Genomic DNA, 24,590 nt, shown 5'->3' with positions numbered 1-24,590 from the left:
ATACATTTTGGCAAATACTCTTTCCTGGGCCTAGCATCATGCTATTCATTTCAATTAGTGCAGAGAAGAGACAGAGCTAGCATTCCCTAATATCAGGGTCAGGCAAAAGGAAAAACAGGCAGTACAGCCAGCAATACAACAAATACTCTTTCTTCATCTTGCCACTGCCGTGAACATAAAATTCAAGAAAAAATAACAAAAAAGGGACACTTGGCGCTAAGCAATTGTAGGGAAATGTGTGTTTTGACCACTGACTTTGTGTTGCACCACTTTGTACTTGGCTGTCCATCATCACACTAGTGATCACCAGTTACAGACTACATTTTGTATTCAGTTTAGCCTTAGCTTCATTCTGCCTATTGACTTTATCTTAGCATTAGACACTGCCATATTAAAAGTTGCCATTGGCTGATAAGAATGTACTCAGACAGCAGGGAACGGCCTTGCTTTGACTTGGCGTTTTGGGATTGTGGCCAAATCCCAACGTGTTATTTTCAAAGCATACCCAAACTAGCCAGCATTTTTTAATCAGCAGGAGGGTTTTTTCCACAAAGCTCCTTCTTCGGTTTAAGATATAAAAGATACCTAGATCAACAGTAGGAGATTCAGAGACCTCAATCAGGATTCAGAAGTCGGATGCCTGATATATATTTCCCGTGAGGGTAGAGAGCTCTCTTTCTCGCAGTCGAACGGGGTCATCGGCTTGCTGGCAGGAGAAAGAGGAAGCACCTGACAGGCCCTACGGTGATGCATTTTTAATTCATTATTTGCTTTGCATTATAATTTAGATACATATATTTGCTGTGTATATTGCAGTGGAGAATCATTTGTGTATGTTTTTATTTCATTGTTGTGACTTTTTTTAATCGTGTGCTTTCAACATGCTAATCTCCTTTTAGGAACCTTGCGTTGTGAAATAATAAATGTCTTCTTTGGACTAAGAAACGCATTCCAGAGATTTTTGTAAGTGCATGAGTGTTTCAGCTCGGTCTTTAGTGAAAAGCAAAACAGCAATATAGAAATGTGAAAAAATAAATTGCTTTAAAACTTTTATAAAATGCCCTGCCTTCAGAGATTTCATGATAGGAAAATGTTTTCTACATACTTTGTTATTAAAATGTTTTCAATACTTGGCAGACAGGAATTATTCTAGATTATGACTCTTGGAGGATCTATTCCTGCAGAATGGTGGCCACCCTTTCCCCCAACAGAGAACCATAAGTTATAAAAGTAGGGTCTTTTCCATGTGGCTGTGCTCTTCGGTGGAACGGCAAAGGTGGTCAGCTTCGAAACAAGGGATTGAAATATGGTGAAACCAAAGCAACTAGATAATGGCTGGATAGGGGTGCTCAAAGTTGTTTGACTGTACAGGAATTCCGTACCCTGCACTGGTTGATACCACATTTAAATACAGGCACTGTACACCATTTTAAAATGATACTAGTCTTATTATGCAAAGTGATATCACTATGCAGTTCTACCGATTAAAGGCCATGCTGGGCCTTTGGTGCGTAGTACTGGTTTGTATAAAACGACTGGAAAAGTTCAGATGCAATAAAAACACTTAAAAAAAAAAAAAAACTCCGTCCAATGTCATTGACCTTTTTTCTTTCACATCTTGGTTGTCCACCACCACTCTCAGAATGGGGAGGTGACAAATCTCACCTCCAACTCAGCGATGATTCGATCCTCATCATCATCATCCTTGATCCCAGAGGCCACAATGGGTGGAGTAGATGCTGGTCTGACTACCTCAGATACTGTTCTCCTCAACTTGACCTGGGGCTTCTGGCTTTCCAGCTCCTCTGAATCTGCCTTCTAAAGATTTGAAGAGGAGAAACAAAGGGAATGATCAATGAGATACTGAAAAACAAAAACCATTCATCCCAACACAACATACCTTTCCACACACCAGCAGTCAAACCCAAACAGTGCAGATCATTCATGCCGATAATGCCACCCATTCACTACAACACTGCTGAATTCACTCCACAATAATTAAGACACTTCCATCAATAATCAAAGCACCTTAGACTGAAGACCACATACTCCTAAACAGAGAAGGCACTTCCACCACAACACAGTAGTCTGTTCCATGCCTGTATCACAGAACTCCCCACTTCAATATCAGACTGCAACTTAAGAGACCCCAATACCACAATGTTGCAAACCCCTATGCCTTAACATCGCTGTCCCCTCCACTTCAACACTGCCACCCAGGTACATGAAAATTACTGATCCATCCCCCTCAACAGTACGAACCCCTTTCTCTGACCACAACCTAACAACAAATTTCACCACCACACTTCAACACTTATCCAACTCGGTACTGCTGTCCCTATAGAACTTGAAGCTCAATGCTGTGGACACCTTCAATTCAACACTGCAGACCAATGCTAAAAGCCTCTGTCCTAAACATTCCAGACCCTTTGGAATCAACACTGCAGACCCCTGCAACTCAACAATGCAGCACCCTGCACCTCAGTGAAGACGGCTCCTTTAAATAAACATCATTGGTCCCTGCACTTCAACTCAATAAACTACTGCACCTGGACAAAGCAGAATACTACAACGTAGAAACAAGCTCCACCACCTCAATACGGCAGCCCCAACACCATGGCAGCCTGCAGCTGAACAATGCAGACCCTGCCAATTCAACACAGCAGACTAATGCTAACAACCCCTTCCTTCAACAGTCCACACCTCATGCCTCAATGCTGCAGACCCCTGCACTTCAATACCACTGACCAATACACCTCAGCACAATGCAAGAGTCTCACACTGCAAAAGGAAAAAGTTAATTATAGTTCTTCAGCATTGATGTCGGTCTTCAATGCTTGAATATTCCAAGTCGTTAGGTTGGGCAGCCTCTGTGCCAAAAAGTTAAATAGTGTCTTTCTTCTGCATTAACTAACATTAACAGTTCCACAGACTACATGCAATCTATCCATCTCAAAATGTGACCCAAACTTTGGTCAATGAGGTGAAAAGCCAAAGACACCTCTGCCCTACCTTGAGGCTCCAACTGTCAGATATACAAAACTCATATTGAGTCAGTATATGCAAATATATCTTTAAAATCAAAGAGGAGGGCGGATTGTGTGTATGTGAATCAACAAATACAGACACAGGAAAACTATTTTTTTCCCTGCAACCTTGGACCTTTAATTTTTTGTTATTTTTGATAGCGTTTTATATGGCAGGAACAAGACCCAGTCGGGTGCGAGAGTGCTTTACAGAAACAATGAACAGTAGTTTCAGTACAAATTAAAGACAATTTAGATAAACAAGTTGGTTGTCGAAAAGGCAAAATTAAAGAGGCGAGTAATAAAAGGCAAGATAGGACTGAATAGTCATTTGTAAGTTATGGAATGGGTAAACTCCAACGGGTGTCATGATGAACTCAGACCAGCAGGAAATAACGTCACACTTGGGGCAAGGGAGGTGTAATTTCAATGTGAAAGGAACCTGTTTGATGATAGTAGTTTTACTTCTTTTTTGAAGAAGGAAATGGAAGGGTTGGATCTGGTCTTCGGAGGAAGGAAAGGCTCAATTGTAGGTTTTCTTTTTTAAGAATTTATGTGGTTTAAGTAGAAGAAGTTTGTGCTTGGGAAGATCTGTTTCTGCTCTGTGGTCAATTTCTGGCCAGGTAATTGGGACTGGTGTGGTAAAGAGCTTTATGGGTCAGACAGGCAAATTTGAGATGGTTCCTAGCCTCATTGGGTAGCCAATTCAATGATAATAGGTCATGGGTGATATGATCCCTTTTCTGATCCAGTGAAGAGCCTTGGTGCTGCATTCAAGGTAACCTACAGCGGTGCAAGTTTAATTTTCGGAAGGCACTGCCATATTCTACTGTAGATATCACTAAGGCTTTTACTTCTGTTTTGAGATCTGATGATGAGAGGAAAGGTTTTAGTTTCCTTAATGCTTGAAGTTGAAAGTTAGCTCCTCTGGTGAAAGTGTTGTGAGTTTTCATGGATAGGTTATTGTCCAGAGTTACTCCTGAAGATTTAGCTGAGTCAAGGATGTATGGGGTACAGTTCAAGACAGTGAGATGTGTGAGCCAGTCTTTGATCCTAGGGGAAATACTGGGCAGAGAGATCAGTAAGAATTCGTTTTTTTGCATTGAGTTTGAGGTGGTTACAAGTTAACCAGTGTGGTGTTTTTGTCAGTGTGCTACTAAGGATGTTGATGTCTTCGGGAGAGGTTATTTTCATGTAGAGTTGCGCATCATCCGTGTACACATAGTAGGAGACGAGTGAAAGTCTGAGGATTTCAGTTAAGTGCTCCATGTACAGGTGAAATAGAGTAGGGATAAGAGTAGAATCCTGGGGTGCCCAGCGTAACAGGGGATTGATCAGACAGAGCATGGTTGATTAGGGTGAACTGACATCTGTTGTGTAGGAATGAGGAAAGCCATTTTAATACAGTGCCAAAGAGACCCATCCTGCATTCTAATAGGTTCAGAAGATTCTCATGATTGACAATGTCGAATGCAGCTGACAGGTAAAGTAGGATTAGTAGGCAAGATTCGTTCTGATCAAGTGCACATAAAGCACTGTCAACAATGTGTACCAGGGCAGTTTCGGTACTATGGCTCGGTCTGAAACAGATTGATGTTGGTCGAGGAGTTGGAATTGCTTGATGTGATTTCGAATCACATTCTTAAAAACATTAAAAGCAGTTCAAAACTCAGTGGATGGTGTAAAGTGGTTTATCATACGCAAATAGGTTTCTCAGAACCAATTGTCCCAGTGACGTCTCCACTCGACTGTATAATGCCTAGTTAAAAAGAGTGGGTGGAATTCCAAGTTGCTCGTTGGTAAATGTCTCTTACAGGTTGTCTTGAAAATAGTGCTGGTGTGGTAGTCACTCCTGGTGGAATGAACTCTAATTTTACCTGGGCTTTGTCTTTCTGCTGTTGCATATGCTATTAAAATGTAAGATACAATTCAGCTTGATATTCCTCATTTTAACCAGAGTTTACCTTTGTTAGATTGTCCAAAGGCTGCAAAGAGCTGGTCTAAGTTACAGCATGTTTTTATTTTGTCATAGTAAAATTTAAGTCATTCTTTCATATCCTCAAAAGCAGAATCGTTTCTACAGTCCTCGATAGTTGAGGTATGATGGTTGAGGAAAATAAGTAGGTCGGCATACTTGCTCATTCAGGTGAAATTAAGGGACTTTGGTCATGAAGATAAAGCTGGTTTCCAGGGCGACCTTATCATTAAGGAATCCAAGGCACGTTCATGTATTGAAAATGCATACATTTCACTCATCTTTTGGCTTCGGGTACTGCAAACAAAAAAAAAAAAAAATACTAATAATTCATGAAAAGTGCTGAAGTGACACCTTATGAATTGGCTCATAAGGGTCACTCAGTGCCGCTTTAACAGCGTTTAAGTTCCAAACTGGATGCGGTTTCTTGCCCGGTGGGAAAATGCAGAAAAGCCCTTTGATGAACTCCAATTATTCTTGTTGAAAATAAAGAAGGTGTGCAAGGTCTTCTCAATTATTTACATGCTACAGATAAATGCAGATTGATGGAGAGATTAGTCAGGTCTGCCGTGCTCCACAATAACAAATTAGGGAGGAACTGGTGTGGTGACATCATTAACGGATCTAGGTTGTTTGCCTGAGCCCAATTACAAAAATTAGTCCACTGAATAAATGAATACATTTTAAGCCCTCAGCAGCCAGGCTGTCAGAAGCAATGAGTGTGAATAGGAGCATTTGTCCTCAATTACTAGATTGCAATGTCTGTACTTTTATAAACTGAATTGGTCTGTTCATTGACATGTTCCAGCAGTCTGGAAACCAGAGCTCCCTCGACATGCATGGGCTATCAGTATCAAACTTGGGTCTTTCTTCATCTTGCACAGTGGGTTCAGAATCACAGGGATGGGGTAAACACATAAAGTTACTCTAACAAAAAAAGCCTCTCCCTATGAGCTGGGCAGGGCCACCTACTCATGACCCTTTGAAATTTTCTGTAATGATCTGTTGCAAACGTATGCCACTCTGAAATGCCCAGTCTCTTGAATACCAGTTTCAGGGTTTGCTATTTACTTCCATTCATGATTTGCTGTTCGAGCATGAGCATGTCGGCACAAGTGTGTTTGAGTCAGATGCTCAACCAAGAGATCCACCTTATGTCTTAGATTATCTGGTAAAATGGCGTCATCTGTTGCCTAAGCCATCATCTTTTGTCACCTCTCAATGGGAAAACTTTCCCTTTGCTCGTCATGGTACATACACTGATGAATATATGTCTGAGTGTTGATTGAGTTATCTACTTCATGTTCACAGCGAGGCCCAATTATGCTAAGTTTTTTTTGTTTTTGTGTTAGTTCTGGGCTAGATTGGATGCAGATGATTCTATCAGTTAGTTGTCTAAATACAGGTCAACTATATAACATTTTCGATATGGATACGATTCTACTGGAGCAATTTTTTGTGTGAAAATGCAACACAGATTTGAGACCAAATGGCAGAGCCTTGAAATGATAAGGTTCTCTGTTCACTACGAATCTTAAGTACTGACTACACATGTATTGGATATTGAAATAAGCATTCTCCAAGTCTATTGAGGCCAGATATTTGTTTTTATTTACAATATACAAAGGATCTCCCGGAAGGCCTCATTTCTCAAGAATCTATTTCAATCTCCGAGGTCTAAAATGAGAATCCTCTCTTTCTTCAAAATGAGGAAAAGTGTTGCCCATTATTCCTGGATTGTATTTTTCTCATCTACTATAGCTTTATAGCCCGCTGGGGCTAAAGAACGAAGGCAACGGCTTTTAACAAGGGAGCGAGCCTTTAGTGGCCGGTAGAGCCCAGCTTTGGTGAGCTATAAAGCTATTAGAACATCCTGTCTATGAGGGAAATATGTTCTAATTATTAGGGGTTGAAATCCTCCTCGAGCTCCAAAGCCTTTGTTTAACAGCTCTTGCTGTGAATGTTCCACAGACAACAGTGATCGGAGGGCCATGGCTTTTAGCTGTTGAACATTCACAGCAAGAGCTGTAAAAGGGGCCTAAGTCAGCCCCTGGTCCCCAACGGTTTTTTGTAGTTCAGCCAAGCTAGGGAGACCCAGAAGCTGAGCAGCAGTCATCCCTCCCTTCATCTGAAGCCCTAATATGACTGAGCTACAGGAGGAGGGAAGTGTGAAGGCTGTGTGTATCCTCTGCCTAAGTAATATATTTTTGAGAGACAGGGGAACGACAAAGGCAAATGCTGTGTATTAGGACATTTAAATGTTGACAGCAGCGGGCCTATACCATTTCATATAGGCTGCTGCTGCTCAATTGTCTTCAATGAAGCTCTCAACATTTGATTGTTATAATCTAGCTTTATAGTCTGCCATAGCAGGCTATACCAGTCATTAAAGGCCCACTCCAGCGTTAAAGGCCAGAGTCGAAGGCATGAGTCAGAATGTTCTAATTTAAAAACACAAAGGCCTGATAAAGTCTGCTATTGTACCATTAACGCGGACAAAACACTTGTTGGCTATTGATGTTGAACTTGTGACTGAACTTGTACCAAGGATGATATGAATTTTGTGTCATAAGAATAAATGACTTTTGATGAACTCACAACAACATCTTCTGTGGTATACTTGACGAGTGCTTCAAATCCCATTTTGTCTCCTTGGAAGCTTAGAAGCATTTCCCCTCCCTCATTCTAAGGCTTAAGTGATTCTGTAAGCTATGGGAGGAGGGAAGGGGAAGCTCTGGTGTGCTCTGCAGCACAGCCTCTGCCTTTTGCTTTTCCTTGCCCACTCCATATATTTGGAGAGGCAGGGGAAAGAGAAAGGCAGATGCTGTGTATTAGAACATTGAAATATTAAGAGCAGTGGGCCTTTATCAGTTCATATAGGCCGCTGCTGCTCCATTGTCTTCAAAGAAGCCACGTCTGCAATCCGGAGGATGAACTGACTCGATAATCTCTCTATCCAGGTGTAACAGCACCCAGTGCCATTGGGTAGCGAATGTTGTGGTGTTCACGCTCTGAGCCTGACTCATCTGGGGCTATGAAATGATCTGATTCTGATTTATTATATATTTCTGCAGCATGACAAACATTGGTTCCTTGGTCCTATCTAGCACACAGTTCTTCATCACTGTAACTGCCAAACGCATTTGAGTCATTATCATCTTCTTAAGGATTCCATTGCACTTGTTGGTTCTGATCAGCAGTGATGTTTCTGACTAGGCGTTCATGGCTACATTGTCAAACTTGGTACATATAGTAGATGGCCACCTCCAGCAGGTAGAGGATGGTCCACTTAAGCTCTGCCAAATGCCACGCATCAAAGGTTAGCCAACGCATTTCTAACACTTCTGCGCATTACCGCATGTACCTCATATTTTCACGCAGTCAAAATTAAGTGCATGCCCGGTGCAAGCTTGCTCGAGCTGGGCCTTTATTTCTCCAGGCAGTGACACACGGAAGTGCTGCCTGGAGCCACCCTGGCATTTCAGGTGGGGTCATGATTATTAATGCACTGCTCGCCTCTTTGCAACAACGTCTTTTTGTTCACACGGGTTCGAGGGCTGGGGCTGTACCCTCGGTACATCCCTCTGATTGGATTAACTCAGAGGATACACCCTAAGCCGACCATGAATCTCAGAATGTGACACAGGTCTAGTGAGAGCACGTGCTGCCCAAGCCGCACATGGCAGGAGGTGATTCTCAGTGTCCCTGCTAGATCGATGAAGTCAACCATCAAAAGCCCCTTCAGGACTGTGAAGTTAGCTGTCCAGCTGTCAGAAGACACCCCTAACCTCATTCAGCAGTGACTTTGAAGTGACATATAGCACAGCTGAACACCCAGGCCTAACTTCTTCACAGGACACTGAAGACCTGCAGGGTAGTAGCCAGCAGCAGTAACTGAACGGGCACCTACTCTGCTCAGCACTGACATGGTAGGCACAGCCATCGGCACACGGATTATGACTGTCACGTAATGATAAAGATCTGGCACTAACTCTGTTTGAGTTTATGGGTGCGCTATGTAGTCGTGGACCTGTTTATTATTGCCTCTTGTGAAGGAGAGAACAAAAGCATTAGAGGGTAATCAGACAAGTGGCAACTGCTGCTGCAAGGGAACCACTCACATTGAGATCTTGCAAGAGAAAGTGAAAGGAAAAAGTGCAAGATGTTTTCTTTGTCGGAGCTCGATTGCAAAGTGGAGAGACAGCCAGCCATACATAAGTATATGGTTTATGTTATGAAGTTATTAGACAGTTTGACAAGTTGCTTTATCATTGTTTGGAGGTCAGGGAAGGCATAAATCGTGCCCCGCAAAGTAATTGTCTTTGTGTAAGTCTCAAAAGGTGGGTTTTGAATATCTGAGGCTGGGACGCCACTTTGGACAGCTACACGTAGTTCATCAAGTCATATTTTTTCATTGCATTCTGGTACTTTTCATGTTGCTCCTAACACTGTGAATGCAGAACTACAACTATCTCAATTTAAAACTATGGACCTGCGCAGTTTTTGGTTCAACAGCTTGTGAGATAATATCACTCAAATCAGGGCCTGCTTTAGCAATGGTGGCGCCAAGTGTGACAATCATTTTTGGGGGCCCCCCCATTCCCATGAACTCCTTTTTAATGAATTCCCTCACTACCACTCTCCAACACTATCTCATTTTTCCACAGCCTCTTTCTAACAAACATTTCATTTTTTATAGTCACACTCAGTTCTGTGATCTGCATCGTACACGTTCTCTGCAGCAGGCACGTTAACCCGCTGCGCTACTTTGTGAGGAGTCAAAACTGCCGCTAGACAAATTTCCAATCTCGCCCCCTCTTAGGAACATTAATCACCAGAGTTATATTGACAGTTTTGTTGTTGCCTGAAAAGTGCTGGACGCACAAGGAAGTTCAAGTGCTTTTAAACTAAAAGTTTTTTTTAATCACTGCCCCCCACCAAAGGGTGCGGATGAGCCGGTCGCAGCACCTCCCTAAAGCCGGTCCTGCTCAAAGAGTCACTTATAAGGTATGCCAATATCACACAGACCTACTGCAAACACTGGAATTTCACACATATTCGTACTGAAATATTGCAGCTTTGCCAGATTCCTGTGGAGTGACGGTCAACTGACTCCAATGGCTGAGAAACAACTGTCATTTCTGGGCGTAAATGGGATGAAAATGCTGAAATCTGCAGTAATTACATCAGTAAGTCTACTGCAACCTAAACTATACCTGTAAAAGTTGATGCTAATGAGGCTTTATCAAATCACAATTAAAACCAGTTGGGGAGTCTCTGTGCTCTGTGGTTGAGGTTATAAGCGATTTTTCAACTGGCCAGCGGATAGTAATCTTCTGTTCATTCTCTCATGAACTGAAGCCATCCTTAGCTTGATCCTTGTGATCTTCATGCTTTAGGGACTCTGAAATGTCCCTACTGTCAGTAGGTCATTCATGATTTTTCTCCTCTTAAGGTATGAGAATGAGGATTGACCACATGATTTGTCCTCCGCAACAGGCTCAATGGAGCGCTACTTTGATACTGAGGAGTTCTTTTCCTTGGGTTGAACAGACAGATAATCCAATTTCCTCATTTTTGATGGCCTTGGAGTCGCAGATGTAGATGTAGGTCCTTCGCCATCAAAATGAGAACCAACTGCCTGGTGTGAGCATTTAAAGTCTTTTTAGGAAATTAGGTGGCAGGATGTGTAAAACAACAATGGATTGGGACACGGACCCAGGTTAAGATTGATCCGAACATTACACCCATCAGTTTGTTTTTGCATATTGTTTTTAAGGAAATGTGTACAAGGTTGTGGTGAAGGCAAACTATAGATAATGCATGCTTATTCTTAACATAAATTTGACTTGTACCACTAGCAGTACAATTTTTAACTACGATTTATTTTTCTGTGTCTAAGACATTTTCCACCTCAGTCATAAAGGAATAGGCTAATGCTTGAATACACTACCTCTCACATAAATTCAAGTGACACTCAAAAAATAACTGGAACTTTCCAGACATGTTGAATACAGGAGCAGAGTTCCTGCGAGTTCCTCACGCAAACTTGTGGTAGAAAAACCTGAAAGGAGCCTTCCTCTTGTCAACCTCAATGGTCAAATATTAGGACACATAATGAGATGGATACACTGACCTATGGAACAGTTTAATGTTAGTTAATAGATGAGAAAGATTACTATTTAACTTATATGATACCGAAAGTTCCCAGCCTGATGGCAGGGAATATTCAAGCATGCAAACCTATGAAAGATCAAATCGTAGACAACAGCAGACTCCTCCACCGCAATATTGCAGCCCCCATACTATACTACTGTATCATACAGCTTAAGACTGCAGATCACTCCTATTCAACACTGCGGACAAACGCTAAAGGCCACTAACTTCAATACTGCTATCAACTACATTGTAGCATTTCTGACATCTTCAGCTAAACACTGCAGACTCCTGAGTCCTCAATAGTTTAGATTTCACAAGCTCAAAATGAAAGAGCACTACACCAGAAAACCTTGCCTTCGTACAGCCCACAACTGCAGGCCTTACATCATAATCGTGTAGTACCCAACACCTCATTAGTGTAAACCGTACATCACAACACTGTAGGCCCTCCACTTCAATACTTTTAATACTGCACAACCTTGAACTTCAATACTGAAAAATCAAACACAACACACACCTCTCCATTAACCCTGCGGACTTCTCTACTCCAACACCGCAGACTCTCTTCAACACTTTAAACTTCTACACTCTGTCAAAGCAGATCTGTTAATATAACTGACGCCTTCACCTTAACACTGGCAAGCTGTATGTAAGCACCACAAACACCCTCTGACAATGCAGATCACCTCATTTTGAAACAACACTACAGACAGGGAACAGATAGAAATCAAGTACAGAAGCGTGGAGTTATACACCATATAGAGTGAACAAATGCAGCTGGAAGTGAAAATGTTACTCATCCTGTAAGCATCTGTTAGTAGCATATAATGATGTAGACTTACATGTTCTGCATACTCTCCTGCCATCTATCATTGGGCATGGATGTTTGAAAGTTGTTTTTCTTCGAAGAAGACTTTCGAGTTTTGAGATATAGGGCCAGATGTAGGAAACGATTTGCGACTCGCAAACGGCAAAACTTGCCGTTTGCGAGTCGCAAATGTGAGTTTCCTATGCAGAAATGCATCTTGCGAGTCGGGACCGACTCGCAAAATGCATTTCCGACTCGCAAATAGGAAGGGGTGTTCCCTTCCTATTTGCGACTCGCAGTGGGATGCAATTCCATTTGCGACCGCGTACGCGGTCGCAAATGGAGTCGCAGTTACCATCCACTTGAAGTGGATGGTAACCCACTCGCAAATTGGAAGGGGTCCCTACGGGACCCCTTCCACTTTGTGAATGGACCCAAAAATATTTTTTCAGGGAAGGGAGTGGTCCAAGGGACCACTCCCTGCCCTGAAAAAATACCGAAACTAAAGGTTTCGTTTTTTTTTTTATAAGTGCAGCTCGTTTTCCTTTAAGGAAAACGGGCTACACTTAAAAAAAACAAAAAAAAAACTGCTTTATTTAAAGCAGTCACGAACACGGAGGTCTGCTGACTACAGCAGGCCTCCATGTTTGCGAGTGCCTATACTCGCTATGGGGCCGCAATTTGCGACCCACCTCATGAATATTGATGAGGTGGGTCATTGCGACCCCATAGCGAGTCGCAGTCGGTGTCTGAGACACCGTACTGCATACCAATTTGCGAGTTGCAAATTGCGAGTTGCATGGACTCGCACTTTGCAACTCGCAAATTTTTTATTTGCTACATCTGGCCCATAGAGACTTCTCCCTTAGCTGGCATCGCTCATGGTCACCAAATCAATGTTAAATTGTTTTCCTCACAGTGGGTGAGAGTGGTATGGAGTTGTGATAAGACCAGTAAATGACGCACATGTGTATTGCACAACAGGAATAGTGATTTGAGGAAAAAGAGATCTGTGATCAGAGACTTAAGTATCCAAGGAGGAGGGTGAGTGCATGTGAATCTACAGCGCTACATGCTACAAACACATTCGTAAAGGGTAATATTTTCCATTTATAGCACATGCTGCTGTAGATATACATGCTCTGCAGAGATTGTAAAGTAGTACCCTCCATAAGCTGCGGCCATCATATTATGCAGATGTCTGGAATAAAGTTATTTGAACTGTTCGGCCAACCAATGCCTGCAGTCTAGCCAGAACATTCACACAATAGTGCTTAGTAAATGTGTGTGGGGCTGACCATATAACAGCCTTGCGTATTACGGCTAAGGGAACAACCCAAAAAAGCTCATGGTAGCAGCCTGTTTTTTTTACAGTAGAGTGAGCCCTGGGAGTAACAGATAGGGTTCTCTTAGCTCTGAGATAACATATCTGAATTCACCTAACTATTGATCTAGCAATGCCTGCTTTAGAAAAGGACTGCCCTTTGTGAGATTTTACAAAAACAACTAGCAATTGGTCAGCTTTGCAAAAAGGTTTAGTTCTGCCAATGTAATACATGAGAGCTTGTCATCTAAGATACAGAGTGCTCTCTGTGCCAGAGAATCTGGCTAGGAGAAGAAGACAGAGTTTTATATCTGATTAAAGTGGTATGTGGAAACCACCTTTGGAAGGAACTTGGGGTTTGTCCAGAGTACCACCCTGCCCTATCGACTTGTATGAAAGATTATTGCACTAATACAGTGCATAGATGTTACTGCCACCAGTAAGACTACCTTTCAGGAGAGGTACTAGGGCAGGCAAGAGGGTAAGGGTTCGAATGGGGAATGCATGTGTCTAGTGAATATTATATTGAGGTTCCACATTGGCCTATGGGGAACCCTAAGAGGGATGACTCTCTTAAGGCTCTCCTTGAACGCCTTGATGACAGGGATGTGAAAGGGAGAGGAATGCTCCCTGTTTTGCATGCATTCAACAACAGCTGCTAAATGAAGGCACACTGAAAGCTGGAGTAGGTAGATGATGGTGTCTCGGACTGCAGGTGTTAAAGAATTGAACTTCTTGTCAATGCAGTAGTAGACAAATCTTTACCACTTTCCAGCATAACATGCATGTATGGTAGGTCTACGGGATTCATGCAGGATGTTTGTGCATTCCTAGGACAGACCAATGTACTCTAATTCTAGAACCTCAGGCGCTAGATCACTATTTTTAGTTGCTTGGGTCATGGGTGCCCGATCTGGCCTTGGTTCCTGGTGAAAAGGATCAGCCTGTTGTGGAGCTTCTCATTGGAGTTAATTGACATCTCTAGAATGTCTTAATACAGGAGGCTGCCTGGCCCAGGTGGGGGCCACCAGAATGCAAGCTACATGTGTTTGCTGCATGTTTCACCCCACCAGTGAAAGGAGTGAGAGAGGCGGAAAAGCGCAGGCAAATAACCTTGATCAGTTGATCCATAGTGCAATGCAATGTTGGAACCTGGAGGCGAAGCTTGGGCATTTTGCAGTCTCGGGGTGGTGAACAGGTCTATATCTGGAGCGTCCAAGTCTTGGAAATACTGGTGCAGGACCGGAGGGTAGGGTTCCCACTCATGGGCTTGCTAGTGCGTCCTGCTTAAAGGTCCACCAGGTTATTGTCCACCCACGGAAGGTACTGTGTCATTAAGTGAAGACAGTGGTGAAATGCCCAATGCCACACTGAGTCAGCAGGGAGAGGAGTAGTGAAAGAGTGCCCCCTGTTTCTCAACATAGTACATGGCAGTCATATTGTTTTTCTTAATCAGGACTACTCTGCCCCAAATAAATGACAGGAAGGTTTTGAGGGCAAGGTGGACCACCAGAAGCTTGACATAGTTGATGTGGTGGCTCTGCTGTTGTGGAGTCCACACACCCTGCACTGTGTTGTGTTTGAGCTGAGCTCCCAACTTGGCTTGGGAGGCGTCCATGGTGATGCAGATTCAGGGAATGGTGTCTAGCAAAGGTCTGCCCTGCAACAAGTTGATGCTGTTCCACCACTGCAGGGAGCGATGGGAGCTGGCAGTTACCAACATTAGATCTTCCATATGACCCACCGCTCATCTTCCATCTGATCCTCTGCTTGCGCCAAGAGGCAATGTTTCAACAACTGCATGTGGTACAATTATGATGCACAAGGGTATTATGCCCAAGAGCAGCATTACAGTTCCTACTGTGACGTGACTCTGTGGCGGAAAAAGAGGTAAAAGGCTGCAACTCTTTGAGCACTTTAGTAGGCTTTACCTGTGACTGAATTTAGAATCACTCTTAAAAAGGGTTGGATGTGGTGGGGATGATGAAAAAGACTTGGCCATGTCTATGGTATACCCAAGACTGTGAAGCACTGCAGGCTGCTTGTACTCTTGATCAGCCAATGGTCAAGATAGCAAAACACATGGATGCCCTCTCTCCGTAGGAGGGCAGACACAACAGGCAGCAGGTATTAGGTGAAGACCCTTGGGGTAGTGGTGATGCCAAAGGATGCCCTCTCCCCTAAAGTGGGCAGCCAGAACAGCCACCAGGTACTTGGTGAAGATCTTTAAGGGCAGTGATGATGCCAAAGGGGAGCACCTTGAACTGATAATGCTGGCCACTTATCACAAAATGCAGGAAGGGGGTGGAATGGATAGGGATGTGAAAGTAAGAGTCCTTAATGTCTAACGTGGTCATGTAGTCATCTGCTAGAGTACAGGGATCACATCTTGCAGCATGACCCTGTGGGCATTTTTGGAGAGAACATATCTGCTGGGGCATCTGAGGTCCAGAATGGACCTGAAAGAGCCATCATTTTTTGACATAAGGAAGGACAGTGAATACAATCCCATGCCATTAGTTGGAGAGCACTGCTCGATGGCGCCCCTAGGGAAAACAGCTTGGATCTCTATTTGAGCTAAGCACTAAGAGATGTTCGCTGCTGAGGAGGTATTTGCCAAGGGTGTGGGGTAATGTTGGGTGGTTGAGAAGTTCTAGGCAGTAGCCATGCTTAACTATGTCTCGAACCCACTTGTCTGATGTGATCTCCTGCCAGCGGTGGAGGAAATCTTGGAGCCTTCCCCAAACAGATGTCGTAAGTTAAGGAGAGTCACTGTTTCGTAGTTGAGTCCCCTCTATCTCAGATTCCCTTGTCCCCATCTCCACTGTTGCTAATCCGATATGTGTCTCTGGAGTATCACCTTTAAGATGGCTGGTGGTACCTCGCTGCTATCTCTGATATGAAAATTGGGTGTCTGAAGAGGTGGTTGGTTATACTGCCTGCCTTGTATGGCTGCCTCTGAAAGAAGTCTCTCAGGGTAGATGTCTGTAAGGACCCCCACAGCCTTGTCTGTGCTGGTTGTTGGTGTCTTTTTTTAGTTTACCCACCATTTGGTCAACCTGTGGACATGAAAGGTGTCTATCATTGAAGGGCAGGTTGAGCAAGTGCTGTACCTCTGGTTTAAACCCAGAAACACAAAGCCAGGCGTGGCATCTAATATAATTCCAGGGTATCAGCGTCATCTAAGCACAGCGGATGGTGGCATCTGAAATTGTTTTTCCCTCTGACACCAACTCCACGCTTCACTACCTGAGTTCCTCTGGGAGATGCTTGAGGAAGTCTTGCATCTAATCCCAGTAGGCTCTATTGTCCAGAGATAGAAAAGTGACAGAGATGCTGTATCCTCCAGTGAGTATCTACCTACCACACTATCCTCTTACCTGTTGCGTCTATCTTTTTGCTCTCTTTATCTGGAGGGGTAGTCTCTCTTATGGCCTGGTCATTGGTGTGTTTACAGGCAGTATGCACAACTAGGGAATCAGCTGCCCATGAATGTAGGGAGGGTCATTATGAGAAGGTTTGTATTTCTAGATAATCCATTGAGTGATTTGTAGGCTCCTTTAAGGTGTCAGTAGAAGTCTTGAGCATTCCTTTAAGCATGGGAAAGAACTGGGTTGTAGGTTGTATTTTTGGCTCTACCAGAAGTCATGTTCTTCCTGGAAGACATGCATGGCTGTCATCTGGATGACCTCATGGTAGGAGGTGTTGTCGTCTGGGGGGATGACCTAGCTGGATATAGATCAGGATCTGGTTTGACAAGTGGATTTAAATTATAATGATCCCTCAAGTCGTCCGTAGGCACAGGGTCATACAGTGTGTCATATGGGGCTGTAGGTTGCATTGGGCTACCTTCCCCTTACGAAGAATGAGATGACCCCTCTGGAGGGAGGGGAAGTGGAGAGGTGTGGGGAGATAGAGGAGGGTTGGGCGAAGAGGAGGAGGTGGTGATGGAGGAAGAGGGAGTTTATAGAGTGGCCTGGTGCCCCTGCCTGTAAGGTTTTTAAACTAAGGCAGTGGAGAAAGCTCGAAAGTGATTTGCCCCTAAAAAGGGAGCCTCCTCTTGTATGTGAGAATCTCTGTCAGCTTTGATGGAGGCTTTGTAGTGAGTTTGCCTGTTTGAGGATGTATGAACAGGGGTTTCTGTTGGACATCTATCGCTTTCTGCAGTCACTGAAAAATAGATCGCTCTGAGTCTTCAGAGCCAGCTGATGAGGGTGGTTGTTGCACCGGATGGGGCTCTCGGAGCCCGCAGAGGTTTGGACATTAACTACAGTTTCTGTATTGATGTCAATCTCGGTACCAAGGCAGGTGTCAGTACAGCCCGGAAGCTGCTTTGTGCCTGAAGATAGAAGTGTTGTTGGCTCCAAAGTCTTTGGTCGGTGTCGACCATGGCCTGAAAACAGTGCTGGCTGATTGAGGGTCTTTTAGGGACTGGGCTAGGCCTTTACGGTGGTGGTGTTCAGCTTCAGTTTCAGCTTCGGTCCACTGGGCTGTAGCGAGATGAGTAACGGAAGGCAAAGTACCCACTGTTGACAGTGTCAGAGAGGCACCTCTGTCCAGATGTTGTTCTTTCTTGGAGGAGAAGGCTGCCTCTGGGCTCAGTGATGACTGGATGAGCTGCGTTCTTGATCCTCCGGCAGCTTCTTCCTCCTCTGCCTTGATGCCTTGCTCCCTAAAAATATCCGGGGTATTTTTTGACTCCTGTTTCTGTATCCTCTGAGTGGCCCACCTCTGCCACATCGCTAACAAAGTGTTTTTGGGAAAAAAGGTGAGGCAGACTGCATGTGGTATCGTCATGGTTGGCGGAAAAGAAGAGATTGCGGACCTGATGGTGGTTGATACATCAAAATGTGGAGTGGCACTGAGAACAGTATTGAAAGAGTGTCCTTTTTATTACTGATGAGGCATTCTCGCCGATGAAAACTTAGGGAGCGAGGGACACAGGCCCGGAAGAGGCCAGAGTCTGCTGATGGTGAGGCATCAAAGAAGGTTGGTGTCTGATACACTGCTTTGTCGACAACACAGAATGGCCTTTGTGTGAAAAGTTTTCTGATATTAGTGAGATCAAACAGCAACGAAGTGAGCTCAAAGCAAAATGCTATGAGCGCCGAACATGGAGCCCAGGCGATACACATCCACACCCAACGGTGGAAAACTCAATCTAATATGGAGTCGATGCACATGCGCATTGCTAGCTAAAGGAGGAGTCAATATACCATGTAACTTGAAAGACGTCTAAGATGACAAACAACTTGCAAACGTATGAGGCCAACACAAGATGGCAGGAAAGTATGCACAGAATGTGTCTACTGAAGCAAAAGCTATGAACATTATTTTACTTTTTAAAAACGTAATTGTTCATCTAGGGTGCGATCTTTCCAGTTTCCCCATCACTCCCTTGAATATGTAGGCATAGTTATGGTGAAGAAATATACTATTTGCATATTTAGACTTCCCAATGTTTAAGATTTTGATTTTCTTTTGAACGGTATGCACTGGAAAAAACAAAGTTAAGAAAGGACAAGTAGGCGAAGACAGCAGTAGGGATCAATATTTACAGTAATAAGTCTCTGCTAAACTTCCTCTTCCCACTTCAAAATCCTCTGACCTTATCAGCTCTTTAGGCCTGAATATACACTAGTAGCATTCTCATACGTAGAGGACCTCGCCATCTTACTTCAGAAAGCCCACCACCCCAGTTGTTGCTACCCTTGATTTCTACCAGTAAGGAGTACCCCTACTACGTGTTTACATTATGTTTTTTTTTAACAAGCCACTTCAATAAAATACTCTTTTGTTACCTTCTAGGAATTCTATTAGCAACTCACTTTCTTCTTTAAATGACCTTGAATTGCTACTACTTATCAATACTTGAAGGGTCTACCAGTCCCACACATTTGCCTTCAATTCTATAAACCACCCCAATCCCTGCATCCTTTAATGTCATCCTCCTAAGGACTTCATTAACAGTTACATTTCTGGACTTCTCTTACGCCAAAAGGCTCCTAATCACTGTTATAGTTGAGTTTTCCACCAACGAATCCCCCCACTCTATGCTGTTCTTTCAATTTTCAATAAAAAAAATCCCCTATTCACGGATAAGCTTGTTTGCCTCTAAAAATCTATTAGATCCCTTTTATCATTCTACACTACAATCAAAGAACTTGTGACCTTAGTTAACATATCCCCAGTAGGAGGTCCACCTTCTCCTACATTTTCCTGTGGCAAAAAAATGTCCATCAAATTGTCTTTTTATTTTCCCATGCGGTCACCCACTCTTCCCTAGATTGTTACATGATGGCCTCACAATCTACCTCTTTTTAAACCCATTTGTCCCATAAATTCCATGCTTTCTGCTACTTTACCTCTCCACATCACGCATTGGTCTCACCTGCCTCAAAACATTCCCTTACATTATACCAGAAATGACTGTGCTCCATCTACATTTCCTTACACCCACTTTTACTGAAATTTACTTCGGGCTAAGGTTTCTTTTTCCTGTCCCCCCTCTTCCAAATATGCCTGGTCATCAATACTTGTGATCTGGTCCATAAATGACTCCCATTCTCTGCTATGCTTCTATCTGATTCCCCAATAGGCTTTGCTAACTTACCCTTCCATGGCACCCTTGTCTTTTTAACCCTTATACCACATGATAGCACGTTTCCACTTAATACATCCCCTACTACAAGGTACATTTGCACTTGCCCTTCTACAAAAGGTCACTTCTTCCTGCTATCACTGTCCCATTGTACCAAAGAACCACTGCAAACTGTTATACTTACTTCATCCTAAAGGACTACTGCTCACTTCAACACTACCCTTCTCTTCCAAAAGGATTACTGTTATCTGCTTGGTTCTATTCCTGCACAATCCACTTAGGGAGCTGTTATACACTGTTTTCACTCCTTCCACGCTCCCGCCTAAAAGATTGGCGTACTTAATTAACACTGTTTGTAGCTTTTACTGTGCACTGATAGCTCACCTTGGAAGGGCTCTTTTACCACCTAGCTTTCCCTTCTAACTCATGCCTTTGAGGCAGGCCATGTCCTGTTTCTGAGCTCTCCACCACTCGTAAATTCGACATCATTAAAAGCATGTTTGCCAACAACCTTCTTACCTTAATGTATGTAGTTTCTTTCTTGCTGGTTACAATCACCTCACCAGTGCGAGCTGTGGTGATACCATGAGAGGATGGGAAGCTCCGCCGAGGTGGGGGTGGTGGCGGGGATTTTGAAGGCTTCTCCGTGCGATACCTGGGTACAGTGAGCTCTTCTGCACAAAAAGAAAAAAAGCTGTCAACTGCAGTGGCGAGTGGCAGGCACCAAGTAATTAAGACAACCCTCTGCTCCTACTATCATGTTATGCAAAGCAGTCCTTGGAGATAATTATACATTCTTAATGTTGGCAGCAAAGCTGCAGGACCACATAAAGCGTCTGATCTTGATAGAATTTATTTTATCGAATTAAAACAAACTATATAAATTTCCACTATAAAAATTCTAAGCAGTACTGGATCTATAATATAACATTTACAAAAATTATAAAACAAATACTAGAGCATCAAACCTCAAGAAAATCGAAACATACTGCAGCACAGAGGTGATTCTAAGAAGCAATGAGAGGCACAAAATGTATACCCGCACCAACTGTTTCACTGTTTCACAAAAGATCCATTTACTTTAGATCAATATTAAAGGCCTCTTAGAAAGGATGCATGTAGAGCACCAGGAATACTTCTCATTGCTAGCAATGGGTTACTGCACACTGCTAAAACAAAAAAATAACACAGAGCAGTATAGTCGCTAATGGGTAACAACCAGAGACAAACGCACTGCCAAGAGTAAATGAATAACATATTTCACTTTTCATCTCGTATCAAAATACACCTTGAAAGGGAATAATCAAGAATAAGATAAGCACATAAATGGTCTTGAAAGTACCAATGCAAACTGCTTTTATTTGAACTGTGGGTCAGATGTGGTTCGCAAACACAGAAGTAAAGAGAGAACATCACCCGTGGCTAATTCAAGACAAATAATAGGACTAAGATCAGAGCACAGTTGATTATTTTCACCCACTTTCTACCCTATCCAGCAGTATAGTATGTCAACAATGATGTAGGCCTTGGATAGATCAAGGAGTATTAAGACTGTTTTCTTATCCTATTCTTATCTTTGTCTAGTGGGAGCTCCTTGCTTATGCCTGGTATGGCTGTTTCTAGACCCCTTAGAGATCTAAACCCAATACTACTATAAAACTATCAACTATTAGCCATAGGAGGAAAATACGTCAGATGTATGTCCCAAGACACAGGGAAGCATTCCAGAAATAATTTCACATGCATGAAGGATGCAAAGGCACGCTGACCCTCCCCTGATCTTATTTATCAACATAAAACAAAGTTACATGATTTTCTTTTTAAATGTCCATGAGTATCTCACCATTCAAGTGGCATAGTGAGGGGAGGGGAGAGCAGGAAAACAGATTACTGATGCATCAATTGCATCAAAGAGAATTGTAATTAGTGATTACTGCTATACAAGACCATGGGGGACTCTCTGTTGACCCACCCAATGGCAATCTCAGATGCCTTCGCATCTTACTATAGGTCTTTATATGACTCACTGTGGTAGCAATTGAGCTTAATACCTGGTCATTTCCCTCTGCTGTGCCTCCCATCAGCACACCCTGAGTATCAGCAGAGCTTACATAATGGTTGGTTTCACTGCACTGAATATGGCAACCGATCGGCCCAGTCCATTCTGGTGTTTGGGTGGATACTGCACCAGAAGATACAGTGGTATTCATAGGAGATGCTGCATCGTACGGCACTGGGATGTGGTATATGGAAGTACTCTGCCACCTGTGGCCTTGATCTGGGTTAGTGCACTCTCCCTGCTCCCCTAACACCACCCGCTACAGAACACCAAAGTCACTGCTACGGTGAGGAGTCCTGCTGCTGACAGCCATAAACCGGTCTGTGCAGTCAGGGAGTGCTACTGGTGGGTCTTGGAATTAGCCCCAGACTGTTGACTTGAAGGGCCCTGCGGATCCCTCCAATGCTGCAAGGCTTGTTTTTTCAATGGCTGTCCCAGAGGGTAGAGGGAGACAGTGGAGACTGGAGGATATTCTGCTACTCAGGGTAGCGCCCTTGAATAGATTTAATGAGATAAGCCTTTTACAGTTATACCATGGCAACGACCTGGGGACATATACTAAGGCCTGCTGCAGTTACTGAGGTGAGAGAATCTGCAATGCTCCAGTTACACTGGGACCATAAGGCCCATATACTGCTGTGCCCTTCCAGTATACAGGCACAACCTGCTGGCCTGGATACAGCTGGAGTGGCTGAAACCTTTGTCTACTTGCAGCGAGCTGTGAGATTGACAGTTCCCCAATGGTCTGTTTGCACTTCCTGGGGCGCAGACATTTTTAACCACACACTAGGTTCTAGCCCACCCAGCGTATGGAGGGCTTCGTCTAGCTGTAAACATGTTCTATTGCTCAGAAATAACTTTGCTGCCAATTTGGAATTTTGTTTATCTTCATTGGTGGCAGTGAAAGTGCATTGTTGACCACACAAATGGTGCTCTAAACCTTCGCAACAACTGCTGTTATCTGAAAAAATCTCAGGTGCCCACTACCATGACATCACAGGGGCAAGCAGTCACCTGCTCAGAAAATGGTTACTGCTCCCATAGTAAGGACTGACACACTTATGTCCTGACTATTAAACATTGACTCCACCTTCAGGAAAGGAGATTCCAAATTGGCAGATGTATCAGAGGAGGTGAGATCTATGTGGAGAGATGCTACATAATTTTTTCCAACTCAATACCATTGACAAAAGACTTGCAAAACTTGACCATCCTTCAGACTGGGGACCGAACCAGCAATGAAGTGCAAGATCACAGACAGTTCCAGCTGAGACAATGTCAGGCTCTACTGAATAGCAGAGAAACCAGAGGGCGAGGATGCGTTTGGGTTTCTTAGGAATGCCCTACCCCAACTCTAAGAAACTAATGTTGCAGAACTGCTGGAGTTCAAGACAGTGCACCAAATTCAACCAAGATGTACTTGCAACTCAAACAGATTCAGTCTGATAAAATGTTCCTGCACTACCAGCATACACATCTGGTACTGCAACTGGTGAAGAAGAAGAATGGCCATTCATGGTGGATGTTCATCCAATTCATGCTTCTGATGACCACTGATTGAGATAAATACCCTCAGGTGGTACTTCAAGCTTCGTCCAAGCCACTGACAATAAGACATTAAGTACTGTTGTGTAGCCATTTTAGTTATAGCTCCATGCACGTTATTTTAGCATGGTAGGACTGCCGATGTGCACTTTAACGTAGATCTATTTTATTCAGCTTCATTTTATTATTCTTTCAATAGCCACTTTTGCGGTCTTGTTTTATTTCTCTCTCTCTCTCTCCAGCTGTTTTTCCCTAGGCCAGCACTACGTTTTCAAACAAGACATTCTTGCTCACCCTGTGCTTCTTTCAAGGCTGCAGTAAGATAGGTTGTCGGTGAACGTGGTAAAAGTTTTGTCTCAGACATTCATAGAAAAACACACATCCTTACGTAGGGACATTTTCTCAGAACATCAGCTGTTTTATTATAAAAACACTTCCCTGTCCTTTACACGTTAGAGGAAGATTCCAGTTAGGGAACCACGACTGTATGCTGACTGCTGAAAGCATCGCTACAGCTGCTTATGCAGACTTCAGGCCTTTGCTCAGATATGGGGGATGATGTCTTCCCAGGGGAAGCTGAACGGCAGAATTGGAGCTTAACATGCTGTGCTCTATTATGGACTAGGTAGGAATTAGTCTATTGACTCTAGTGCCAATATGGTAGTGTTTTTTCTATGCTTCACTCTCCTTCCCACAATTCTAATTCTGTCATGCTGTATCGTCCTGGTTATTGTAGTACATGCTTTGCTATCTAAGATGCAGTAGCTTCATTAAAACCTTATTAAAACATATACACTGCCTCTGTTTGTCATTGTGTATGTGAGACTAATGTAACTGAGAGAAACGGATGAGACCTGAGTGACCACGATTTCCCTGAGAAATCAACTATGTCATGCGCTTGGCTGCCCAATCACCCCTGCTCTCGAGTAGAGGTGAGGCACTGCTAGTTAGCCGAAGCAAAACCCGGATTGGGGCGACAGGTGTCACATGCAGTGGGTCAGACTCAGTTTCCCACAACGCAGGTGATTCTGCCGCTCAAAATCCAGTCGTTTCATTAGAATAAATGAGAGCCTACGTGACATGGTGCCGCCAA

At 43.5% G+C, this 24,590-nt stretch overlaps 1 protein-coding gene across 3 annotated transcripts in view; it reads right to left on the bottom strand.

Annotated features, from left to right (window-relative positions):
* SRCIN1 (SRC kinase signaling inhibitor 1) overlaps nucleotides 1-24,590 on the bottom strand; it is a 758,648-nt gene that overhangs the window by 97,324 nt on the left and 636,734 nt on the right. For all 3 annotated transcript variants that reach the window (XM_069237488.1, XM_069237489.1, XM_069237490.1), the window contains 2 exons: nucleotides 20,413-20,567; nucleotides 1,666-1,818 (listed from right to left, as the gene is read on the bottom strand). In XM_069237488.1, coding sequence (XP_069093589.1) covers nucleotides 1,666-1,818; nucleotides 20,413-20,567 — 308 coding nt within the window. The remainder of the gene's footprint in view (nucleotides 1-1,665; nucleotides 1,819-20,412; nucleotides 20,568-24,590) is intronic.

The sequence above is a fragment of the Pleurodeles waltl genome, chromosome 6 (assembly GCF_031143425.1).
Source record: "Pleurodeles waltl isolate 20211129_DDA chromosome 6, aPleWal1.hap1.20221129, whole genome shotgun sequence".
In the NCBI taxonomy this organism is placed as follows: Eukaryota; Metazoa; Chordata; class Amphibia; order Caudata; family Salamandridae; genus Pleurodeles; species Pleurodeles waltl.
This window is presented reverse-complemented; position numbering and strand designations above follow the sequence as displayed.